The 12472-nt window shown below is 44.9% G+C and overlaps 1 protein-coding gene across 2 annotated transcripts; it reads left to right on the forward strand.

The window, feature by feature from the left end:
* The first annotated feature begins 4717 nt into the window (after positions 1–4717).
* On the forward strand, positions 4718–12142 carry LOC310847423 (glutathione S-transferase Mu 1-like). Of its 2 annotated transcripts, none has more exons than XM_083745242.1 (8): positions 4718–5000; positions 7491–7566; positions 8628–8692; positions 10114–10195; positions 10333–10433; positions 10747–10842; positions 10934–11044; positions 11893–12142. In XM_083745242.1, the coding sequence occupies exons 1-8, from the start codon at positions 4965–4967 to the stop codon at positions 11986–11988; spliced, it is 663 nt and encodes a 220-aa protein (XP_083601368.1). In that variant the 5' UTR covers positions 4718–4964; the 3' UTR covers positions 11989–12142. The 2 variants fall into 2 exon arrangements, with proteins under 2 accessions (XP_083601368.1, XP_083601367.1); XM_083745241.1 differs by lacking the exon at positions 11893–12142 and adding an exon at positions 11345–11844 and having other exon boundaries at positions 4745–5000; positions 10934–11079.
* The last annotated feature ends 330 nt before the right edge of the window (positions 12143–12472 follow it).

Below are 12472 nucleotides of genomic sequence, written 5' to 3' on the forward strand. Positions count from 1 at the left end.
GAATTCTATCCCTAAAGAAAGGAGCACCCTTTTTATTCAGAAGGTAGGATAATACATAATGTCACTGGAGAAAGCATCAGATTTGGTTTCAAGGTGTCCTCAGCTCACCAGTGTTAATTTCCTAACATAGGATGTGCTGTCGGCAAGCTGCATGTTTGTGCCACAAGTTCCCATCAAAACAATCCACAAGATGTGAAAAACCATCCATACAGAGCATGAGAAGCAATCTCTCCAGCACATGAGGTGTTCTTAGTGTTCTTCAGTCAGTTTTTCTGCATAACAGGGGGTATATTCACATTACCACTTATTCCACATCCAGGGCCGCCTCACTGCTAATTTTTTTTTTTATGTGGGATTTAATAATTGAGGAATATTTTCCTCACCGAGTATATTTGTTTTATTTGTTTTTGAATAAAATGAGATGTTTTCTCCCATAGCATAAACATTCTTTCATTTCTTGTGGAATACAGTCTTCAGTTACTTAGTCAGAATCTGCTGGATAGTTCTTTTTTTAAAAAAACTTCTTTTTATTCATTTTCTATAACCAAACAACAGCAAAGAAAGAAAAAGAAAAATAGCCAACACATACCAAAAAGAAAAGAAAAGAAAAGAAAACATCAACCAAAACAAAACACCTAAACCAACCAAAAAACAAACATTAATTAACAATAAATAATGTTTGACTTCCCTCCATCTCGGTTTTGGGTTATGTGAATATTAAATCCATTCTGCAGTTTTTCATTTTTTAACGTAAACACATCGCAAGGGTTATATTAAACCTACTGTGATTTTTATATCTCTAGAATTTGTTTCCATATATGTTATGAATTTAGACCAATTGTCGATAAACCTTGTACCTTTTTGCTCTCGCTGCTAATTTTTGAAGCTGCGTTCACATGATGTCAGCCATGATGCTTATCAATCTTATAAATTATTAACAAATACTGCTGCTTGATGCATTTTTTCCTCAAGCCACCTTCAGTCTCTGTATCCAGTTTTCTAATGTGAACATAACCCAGAAGCTGCTGTGCAGATGAGCATGCAAGTGCAGAAGACATCTGAATGAATAGGCTTTCCAGGGGGGTGTGTGGGGCAGGGAAACATTGTGGCTTGAAACGCAACTGGGCACATTGGAGGGGGGGGGGAGATGACCTTGCTGCATCTCAAGCCATTGATGTGAATATGCCCTAAAAGGACAAACACAATTTGGTTTATTAGCCTTCCCCAGTGTCCTGTTTTGTTATGCAACTTCCTATGAGTTCAGTCTTTTAAGAATTAAATGTATTATAGATAGATATGTATAATGAAAAACAACAACAAATCAACCCATTTTCTTCAATTGCATAAATTTAAGTATCTTATGTTCACCAATTTAGATCCAAATATCACCCTTGCTAAAAAAAATCAAGGTCCAGAACCAGTACCTCCAGTTGGTGCAGGTTTTCAAAACTTCTCAACCATCTGTTAAACACACCTCCCCCAACACCAACATGACCCAGTGGTCGTGCATTGTTCCCATGAAATCATGTAAAAGGACCTGCTGTTATATTATTAAACAATATTCACTGCACATCTGTAATCAGGTTCATAGCTCCATTTCATGGAAATCTCATGCATTTTGTAAAGACTTAGTGACAGAAATAATCACTTTTACACACATGCAATGTAATAACCCATGAGCTCTACATGGAGAGTCCAGCTCTTGTTAGGTGAAACTAAGAAACGGTTCAGGTTTGTTGATTTAGTACTTCAACTGCAGGTGCTGCATTCCTAGAGAAATTTCACAAAACACTTATCCAATCACTTAAACCCCTGGTTATCTCATTCTTACCTTTCCTCCCTCTACTTCCTGTTGCCTTAAGTATATTTAATTCCAGGCACATTTCCCCTTCACTTTTCTTATCACAAAGTCCAGTCTTTGGGGGAATTACACCCCAGTTTTTGAAGCTGAACCCAAGGTCCCTATTTATGGTAGGTTAAACTACAAGGAGGTTGTCACATCTTGCTCTTCCACCTCAGCCTGAGGCAAAGACAACTGGTTTCTGTGGGGTGATGAAACCACTTCCTTTCTTCCCTGTCTAGGATCACATAGTTGCAAGGTTCAGACCAGGGGCAGGGATTTTTGAAACAAAGGCGAGCAATGGTCTACTCTAAATTCTCGCTCTCTCCTCCCCCAATATGAAAGAGTCTATAGACTGAATGATTCAGCTAATTATTTTGAAAAGATAACATGTAAGAGGACTGTAGTGCAGCATCCTGTTCTCACGGTGGCCAACCAGATGAGTGTGAGGAGTCCCACAAGCAGGACTAGAAGCAAAGGCACTCTTCCCACTTGTGATTTCCAGCAACTCAGGGGCATATACTGCCTCTGACAGTGGAGGTAGAATGTCGCTGTCATGGCTAGTAACCATCAGTAGGTAGCCTTCTCCTCCATGTCCTTGTCTAATCCTCTTTTAAAGCCACCCAAGATGGCGGCCATTGGTTTCACTATGCATGAGGTGATGTAGTCTTTTCTTTTGTCCTTCCCAAAGCCTCCAGGACCCTTCACTGGATAACCCTTCGTTCCAGTATTATGTGAGAAATCTACCTTTCCCCACACAATACATAATTGCCTTTTAACCTAACCTGTGGTAGCACAGGGTTGTGGTGGGGATTAAATGTAAGCCACCCTCAGCTCCTTGGAGGACAATGTGGTATGCAAATGCCATAAATAAATGTGTGCATTATTACTAATAAATTTAAATTCATATCCCATCCTTTCTCCTAAAGGAGCCCAGCATGGTAATGTGAGGTTAGGAATCTATTGTTGCAAGCCCCTCCAATTCCTGAATGGTGCAAGATTCCAGGGATACTCAGGGTGCATGCTTCCTTCAGGAATGAGACCATGGTGTCTTTATGATATATAGTTTATTTACACAGCGGGTGGCGCTGTGGTCTAAACCACTGAGCCTCTTGGGTTTGCCGATCGGAAGGTCAGCGGTTTGAATCCCCAGGACAGGGTAAGCTCCAGTAGTTCTGTCCAAGCTTCTGCCAATCTAGCAGTTTGAAAGCATGCCAGTGCAAGTAGATAAGTACATAGGTACTGCTGCGGCAGGAAGGTAAACGGCATTTCCGTGCGCTCTGGTTTCTCTCACCATTGTGCCAGAAAGTGGTTTAGTCCTGCTGGCCACATCACCTGGAAAGCTGTCTGTGGACAAAGGCCGGCTCCCTTGGCCTGAAAGCGAGATGAGCACCGCACTCTATAGTCATCTTTGACTGGACTTAACCATCCAGGGGTCCTTTAACTTTACCTTACACATATATACAGGGTGAATCTTTTAAAAGAGGCCCCATGGAGCATGTGTACTCTGTATCCATGGGGCCTCTTTTAAAGGACTCACCTTGTACGTAGGTGAACCTACGATGGAGGAGTTCACAGCATTAACACCCCAAGAGGGTCTCGCTTATCCCCTAGCCACAGCCATGGATTCACAAACAGAAATCAAGTATTGCTCTGCCTTCTCTCAGCTTGTTGCTTTGACATCTGGGCCACATCACTGCCCTCTCAAATCTGCCTCTGTCTTTCTAGCTATCCAAGAGTTGAGGGAGGGGATGGAGTATGGGATAAATTAGGCATAGGCAAATTCAAGCCTCCAGATGTTTTGGGACTACAACTCCCACCATCCCTAGCTAACAGGACCAGTGGTCAGGGATGATGGGAGTTGTAATCCCAAAACATCTGGAGGGCTGAGTTTGCCTATGCCTGGGATAAATACAAGAATTTATTAGAGGTAAGAACACCATTTGGGCTCTCACTGCTGGAAGCTATAAAGGTAAAGGGTCCATTAGGTCCAGTCGTGACCGACTCTGGGGTTGCGGCACTCATCTCACTTTATTGGAGGAGGGAGCCAGCGTACAGCTTCCGGATCATGTGGCCAGCATGACTAAACCGCTTCTGGCGAACCAGAGCCGCACACGGAAATGCCATTTACCTTCCTGCCGGAGCGGTACCTATTTATCTGCTTGCACTTTGATGTGCTTTCGAACTGCTAGGTGGGCAGGAGCAGGGACCAAGCAACAGGAGCTCACCCCGTCGCATGGATTCGAACCGCGACCTTCTGATCAGCAAGTCCTAGGCTCTGTGGTTTAACCCACAGCGCCACCCGTGTCCCTGTGCTGGAAGCTATAGCAGTAAAGAAAAAGAATATGAAAGAAGGGTGGACAACTCACAGAAATTTATTAAAACAAGAAGGAAGAAACTAATGAAAAGTATAAACTTGAAAAGTATAAATAGAAACTTTTTTTAAAAAAAGGAGTTGAGGGAGGGGCTCCACCCATTTTCCGTCTCCCACAGAGCCCCTTCCTTTGCTCTTCTGACACCTGTCCAGGAGGCCAGCCTGCCTATTACAGGTATTAGAAGATTAGATTTCATCACTTGCTGGACCCAGAGATTAGAAAGGTCAGTCATACAGTTTAACACTCCCAAATCACATAGGGTTATATTTTGTCCTCTCCTGTGCATCACTCTCAATTCACCTAGTTTGCTCTGTTTCTTTCGGAGATCTTCACAACCCCTGTCTCTGACCTTTCTAAAAGTCTCCTTTCAAAGAGATCTGTGCCGTGCAAATTATCCTCAGCATCTGCAAAGCTGCTAGAGAATCATGCAAAGAGGAGCGTTTGCTTTCAATGGGTTTGGGGCTGGAGGAGGAGCTGGCAGTCCCACGCCCCTACGAGGACAACAGAACTGACTGGCGAGGTTGGAGGGAAGGTTTCAAGGCCGGGAGGCGAGGCAAGCCTCTGGAAACGAGCGCGATTGGGGGCGGAGCCCGCCTCAGTAATACGGAGCTCGCAATGGGAGTCGCCCATCCACATTCCCCCCGGAAACTCGCCGGGCAAGTTTGAAAGCGGCGCTCAGCCTTTCCACGAAAGCGGGGTTCCTGCTTCTGCCTGAGCCGAGCAACAGCAGCCAGGGACGCCGGACGAAGATGGGAGTGACGCTGGGCTACTGGGATATCCGTGGGGTACGTCGGGGTCCTTGGTTGGCGGGGGGCAGGCTGGGGATGTCTTTTGGCCAGCAGAGCTCAGGTCTTGGTACCAAAACTCACGCTCTGCTTCTGGTGGGTGGGCGTCTATTCTATGAGTGCCTCGCAGGCAGACGTGCAACAGGTGCAGCTTTCCGAAGACTCAGCTGCAGCGGCGGTAGAAAACTTCTGCCTGGAAGTTAAAAAATCACAGACAGGGAAACGGGCTGCCGGAATCCGGCGAGAGGCTCAGGCTGCAACCCTCTCCCCGCTTACTAAGCCACCCAACTCGGGGAAAGACAAGGATATTCTACTATCAGGGCCGGATTTAGGTCTGATGAGCCCCTAAGCTACTGAAGGTAATGGGGCCCTTTATATGTCCACCTGTCCTTTGCCAACAACAAATTGTCGCTGTTTTTTGTGTTGAATATATGCTATTTGGTAATTTATGGACCTAACAGGTATCTAAAGCCATTTGCACATAAAAAATAGGAGCTTACACAACACAAAACACTGTTGCTGTATGTAGGTTTTATTTTATTTGTTTTTTATCTTATATTTTGGAAATGGACATCCAGTTTTTTGGGGGGGGCAAGAGAGTGGGGCCCTAAGCTATAGCTTGTTTTGCTTATACATTAATCCGGCACTGAGTTATTGTTATTTATTGTATGTAAGCTGCTTTGGGATTCATTTGGATGAAAAGCATCATAGAAATACAATCAATCAATCAAACGTCCGGCGCTCCAGCATCTATTTAGCACGCTGAAGATCAGTCGCCGCCGTCTCCAGACACCTGTGGGGGAGACCCGGTCTGGAAGTCCGGAGAGTCGCTGCCAGCCCGTGTGGGCAGCATCAGGCCCCACGCGGAGATGGCGTGACTCAGCGCCAGACCTCGAGTTCCCTGAAATTCCGGCTTTGGCGCGGGGGCGACGGGATTGCATCGTCAGCGCGTTTCCTGTGGCCGCGATTTCCCCCTTGATTTTCACGGGGAAGCTTGGAGATACGCCCCGACGGGCAAGCTGAGCAGCCAATCCCGGCGCCGAGCCGCTTCCCTCCCCTCTTACCTCTTCAATCCGGTGCCAAAAAGGGTTGGATAACAGTTGGGTGACGGTGTCATCAGCGAGAGTGAAAAGCAGTGATGGTGGTGCAGGAGGAGAAGGAGCCAGTTCCATCTTGCCAAAAATTCAGCCGCCTCCCTCCGGCAGACCCGCGTCTCTGGAGTCCTAAGGAGGCAGGCTGGCCACGTCTCTTTTCCTTTCCTTTCCTTCCTGCACTCTGTGCAGGTGCAAAAAAGCACATCCCAGCCCCATCCTGCTCCCTGGCCCCAGATCTTTGTTCAAGGTACCAGCTTGTCCCTGTCCGGAGAGCTCCTGAAAAAGCACTTAACATCCTAGAAAGATGGAATTGTAGAGTTGGAGGGGACCACGAGGGGTCATCTAGTCCAACCCCCTGCAAAACAGGAATCTTTTGCCAAACGTGGGGCTCGAACCCCAACCTTGATATTAAGAGGCAGTGGCGTAGCGTGGGGGGTGCAGGGGGGGCCGGCCGCACCGGGCACAACATCTGGGGGTTAGCGTTAGGGGGCGCAAATCCACGGTTTAGGGGGCACAAATTACTTGCCTTGCCCCGGGTGCTGACAACCCACGCTACGCCATGAGTTAAGAGGCTCATGCTCTCCCGACTGAGCTATCCCAGCTACCCCAAGGACCTTCTGGAACAGAGTTCCTTTTCTGTAACAGTGCCTTGAATGTGGAATGCTTTCTGCATGGCAATGACATGGCAATATTTTTCAGTGCCACATTCAGCTCTCCCTTTTCGCCCAGCGCAGGTGGCGCCAGGGTGGCAGTGGGGGGGAAGGCAAGTACCTCCCATAAGGAGCTCCCCCCCCCCGCCACTTGACCCCCATTTCTCCTGTCATTCAAATATGCTGTATTTTTCTCTTTTCCTGGAGCAGTCGCTGTAATGCCCAGGCATTTGGGGCAATATTTTTGTTGGAGCTGCCTTTGCTCTCTGCTTCTACCTTTCTCTCTTGTTTTGTTTGTTTGTTTTGTATTCTATTCATATGTTGCAGGAACAGATTTATTCACACTTTTATACACTATGCTGGGATCTTCTTGATGAAAGGTGGCTAAGAAATATTTAAAATTAAGGAAAAAATGAGAAATGAAAGCTTTTGAGCTTGCGCCTGTGCGTGAAAAGGAGTGGGGAGCACCCAAGCCAAGATGGTAGGCTCCTTCCTGTCACAATAAACCATGGTTTTATGTAATGTCTGATCAGAGCCACTGACATGCAACAGGGTTTTCAGTAATGCGAGGAGGCTATTGATTAGTAATCTTGTTAGCATGTGCTATCTTCATCCGTGAAATATCAGTGGACTTGTCAGTATCCTTTGCCTTGGGCCATTGCTAGTCTGGAGCAGATGTAATTGTCTGCTTTCCCCACCACTGGTGATTATTCTGCCACTAAATATTTGTCTCTTCTTTTCTGCAGCTTGCCCATGCAATCCGACTCCTTCTGGAATACACAGGGACCGCATTTGAGGACAAACAATATGCACCTGGAGAAGGTAAGGAGCTGTCCCTTTGCAGCCAATAGTGAATCCCATCAGCAGTTAGGATTATTGCCAGTTGCCTTATTTTATTTTATTATTTTATTTTATTTTATTTTATTTGCTTAGTGTCTTTGAATTATCTAGCTGTGGGAATGGTAAAGAGCAGAGAAAACAACATCCAAGAACACTTAAAAATAGATGGATATATAGATAGATGATAGATAGATGATAGATGATAGATAGATAGATAGATAGATAGATATAGATAGATAGATAGATAGATAGATAGATAGATAGATAGATAGATAGATAGATGATAGATAGATAGATAGTAACTTGCACCTTTTATTTGACTTTCACAAAAGAGTAGGATTAAATCCTGGTGCAGCTGCTGACTCTGATCTTCAGGGGTGGACTGAAGGTAGACAGCAGCTTGCGAGTTCTGGAGGCCACTTAGTGTGCTCCTTGCTGGGATTCCTGCAAAGATAGCTGGGCTACGAGGACCTTGATCTGAGCCAGAAAGACCTTTATGTTCTCAAGTAACCATGCACTCTCAAGATCACTTATGGCAGGCTTCCTCAACCTTGGCCCTCCAGATGTTTTGAGACGACAATTCCCACCATCCCTGATGACTGGTCCTGCTAGTTAGGGATCATGGGAGTTGTAGGCCAAAAAACATATGGAGAGCCGAGGTTGAGGAAGCCTTAAGGGTTTCTGAGTATGCCTTCTGGCTTTTAAACATGCAAAACTTCCTGGTGAACCTCAAGGATTCAAGGGTTGTATGTGTGTTTAATGCAGACCACATGAAATGTTTTAGTGATGCGACTTGGAATGCAACAGATTATCTCTTGCTGTTGTATGCATTATGGGTTGTATATTGGACAGTGGCCAATTCAGCCCTGTGTTTTTACAGCTAGAATGACCTTCCCCAACCTGGCACTGGCTGTTTTGGACTATGGCTCCCGGCATGAGATTACTAGGATTCATGCCTGATAACCCCCTTAGGAATGGAGCCAAAAACACAAGAGAATCTGGCTATGAAGGAGAAAACTTACTTTTCATACCTGTATTTACAGCTCCTGAATTTGATGCAAGTCAGTGGCTTAATGCGAAGGAGACGCTGGGCTTGGACTTCCCAAATGTATGTAGCAACTGTGGAAACAACCAGCAACATGTTGTTGTGCATTGATGGGGATGGTAGGGTCATTCTCCTGCTGCTCCCTTTTGAAATGAGTGAGAGCTATCAGGGGTCGCAGCTCAGTGGAAAATGATGATGGTGTGTGAGCAGAATCTAAAGCAGTGGATTGGCTGGAGGTTGAGATCTGCAGTGCATCCCTGGCTTCTTGCTGGAGCAAAGGAAGCCAGAGGCCAGAGGGCCTTTCAAGTGTGCCTGGGGGAGAAGCCAGGCCCTGTAAATTCTGCAACCAAATTCTCATGCACAGTTCTCTAGTTTATGAGGGCTATGTTCTGAGCAACTTTCCAAGGGCCACATGCCAGTGCTGGGCAGGGCCACAGGCAAAACGGGGTGGAGCAATGCAAATTTTACCGTTATGCCTTAGGCTAGTTTCTGCACATATTCTCTCAACCATCTCTGTGTCCAGGGCAGGATTAACCATTAAGCAAAATAAGCATGTGCTTAGGGCATCAAGCAGGGCACCACAGAAATTTTCCATTGCCAGATTTTCAACATTAGTGGTCAGAAATTGCTCAGTTGAGTGTTCGTTTTCTCAGTTGAAGATTATCAAAAATCCCAGCAGAACAACTATGCAAGAAGACAGGCTGGATGCCTTATCTCTACCAAGTATAGAAGCAGATGTGTTATGCAAGATTAGTTATGAGGATCTGATCAAAGACTTTGCAATTAGAAAAAGTAGGAGAAAATTTTTCAGATATAAATAAAGTGGAAGTGTAAAAAATAAACATTATTTTCCATCTTACTGTTGGTTTTCTTTTATTTTGAAAAATATAATTTTATTTTATGGTTTATTATTTTTATATTTTGAATTAGATATACATGGAGGCATCAAAATCTTTTAAGCGCTTAGGGCCTCTAAAGACCTTATTCCAGCCCTGTCTCTAGTCTCCATTCAATGAAACAAGAAGCACACACCTTAAATGCCATACATACACCTTAAACGCCATACATTTAATGTGCAAGACTTTCCTCAAAGATTCTGTGGGACTTGGGGGACTTGAGAAAGACTGGAAGCTGCTGAGTGTCAAAAGAAAGAAGGCACAGTGTTAAAAGAAAAGGCTAGACCAGAAAGGAAAAAGACATCCCCTATGATTTTAATTTTGGTTTTTTACCACTGGGATATCCTGTGCAAAATTACCACATCCATCCTTGGACAGCCCTAAGTAATTATACTACACCTAGGATATGAAAACTATCACCCAGCAGTGTGAAATGGCTTCTCTTGAAGCCATTTCAGCTTAGAAAGCCTTTCGGTTGGTGCTGTTTCTCCTAAGTAAATGGGAAGTTGTCCAGCAAGGATGATGGGGCGATGAAATGTTCTGGGTCTTCTGCACTGGCACCATTAACCTTTCCTATCCTTTCCTTAGCTCCCTTATCTAATCGATGGTGAGACGAAGATCACACAAAGCAACGCCATCATGAGATACATTGCACGCAAGCACAAGATGTGTGAGTCTTTTTGGCACTCGTGTTTCTTTGGATGCCAGCTTAAAATCAATTAATTAATTAAGTGACTGATAATATTCTAGCCAAATAGTTGGTTAGTGGGTACTCTCTTACCTTCTGTGTATGTTGCATTTCTACAGGTGGTGAGAGTGAAGAAGAAATGGTCAGAATAGATATGCTTGAAAACCACATTATGGATCTGAGAATGGCCTTTGCCAAAGTTTGCTACAGTCCAGATTTTGTGAGTCTTGTGGTTTGCATCCCCCCTTCCCAAATTGGAAATGATCAGGAATCTAGCAGATGTTGAGAATCATTTGGGGATCAGTATGGTGTGTGAGTGGGTCAAAAGAGAGCACTTACGTAAGGCTGAACAAATAATTCTTTCTGCTTCTGTGGGACTGGGAGGGGAACAAAAGTCTGTAAAGTTACAACCAATAAGCAGGCATGAGAGAGAAAGGAAGTCTATAACTGGGGAGTCAGCAGTTCAAGGTTTCACAAGAGTTGAGCTGGAAATCAATCTGTGTACCTAATAATTCAAGAACTTCTGGTTGCAGGAGAAGCTGAAGCCCGAGTATCTGGAGCAGATACCTGGAAAACTGAAGCTGCTCTCCCAGTTTTTGGGGGACAAGAAGTGGTTTGCAGGAAAGAAGGTACATGTGCTATGTATAATTCTATAGAAACAAAGATGTCTCTCTAGTTCTAGGGCTCAATTTACAGTGTATTCCACTTGTAATTTTCTAGATCACCTATGTAGACTTTCTTGCATATGACATATTGGATCAGCACTGGATGTTTGAGCCAAAGTACTTTGATCAGTTCCCAAATCTGAAGGATTTCCTTAGCCGCTTTGAGGTGAGATTTACTGTGATGTATGCACTGATCTGCCTGTTGTCTTTGTCCATGGAGTTTTCTTGGCAGGGATACTGGAGTGGCTTGCCGGTTCCTGCTGCAGGTGGATCACGTTTGGTCAAAACTCTCCACTATGACCTGTCCATCTTGTATGGCCCTGCACGGCATAGCTCATAGCTACTTTGAGTTGTTCAAACCCCTTCACCACGGCAAAGTGCCTGGCATGCTCTGGTCCATGGGGTCACAAAGAGTCAGACACAACTAAACGACCAAACAACACCAACAGCATGCACTAATCTGCAGTAGGAATTGTTCTTACATTGATAGCAAAGGAAATGCAATTCCTCGAGTTGCCCTTTGTCTCCCACAGCAACAACCCCGAGTGGTGTGGCAATCATTCCTTCTTCCCAGGCAACTCTGTGAACTCTGTAATACAGCTCTGTGATTGGAAACTCTCACCACACTTAAGGGACTACAGCTCCCAGAATTCTTTGGGGGGAATTCCATGACTCTTTAAAGGGGTATCATAGCACTTTAAATGTACATTGTATATTGTGCATGTGGCCTTAGTCTCAGTGCTGCCTTTGTGGAATTCAAGCAGGGAGTAGCATGGGGACAAAACCAGAATTAGTTGGCTGTGTTAGTTGCCAGGGGGTGGGGGCAGCCTGGTCAACCCCTAGGTACACCCCTACAGGCAAGCAAGAGGCATTATCAGAGTTCAAGCACACATTTCAGCCAGGTGAAAACATTTCTGAAGCATTGTGGATCCTAAACAGCTATTTTCAGTTTTTCTCGAGAGTCAGGTTTAGACTCTTGCTATGTGTTGCTGTTTAATGACTATTCCCTTGCAGGCTTTGGAGAAAATTTCTGCCTACATGAAATCTGGCCGCTTCATGAAGGCTCCCATCTTTTGGAGACTCGCCAAGTGGAGCTATGAAAAAGTGTAGAGGAGACTGTGAACCTTAAAGCCTCTGCAGATGGGTGTTAGCATCAGTGATGGCCCCTGAGTGAATCACCATCCCTTCATGCTTTTAAACATGTATGTTATGCTGTAACCCTTAATGCAGACTGTCATTAATAAAACCTATTGGATACTGAAAAGATTGTGCTGGCTTCTTGATGTTTCTGCCCTGCAGCCACAAAAAAATTCTCCATTTGTGTTATGCACTTTTCAATTCCCATGCTTCAAAGTTGGGTTTAAAATGCTGCCAGCAAACCAAGCTGGTAGCTACTAGTTTATCAAAAGAGCTTATTCCAAGAGCTCACAGGGCACAAAACAACCTGAATGGGGGTGGGGGGGGAGAGGAGGAGGAGGGGAGGGGGAGGGCGAGAAGAAGAGGAGGAGGAGGAGGAGGAGGAGGAGGAGGAGAAGAAGAAGAAGAAGAAGAAGAAGAAGAAGAAGAAGAAGAAGAAGAAGAAGAAGAAGAAGGT

The sequence above is a fragment of the Podarcis gaigeae genome (genome assembly GCF_964106915.1).
Source record: "Podarcis gaigeae genome assembly, chromosome: 6".
NCBI lineage: Eukaryota > Metazoa > Chordata > Lepidosauria > Squamata > Lacertidae > Podarcis > Podarcis gaigeae.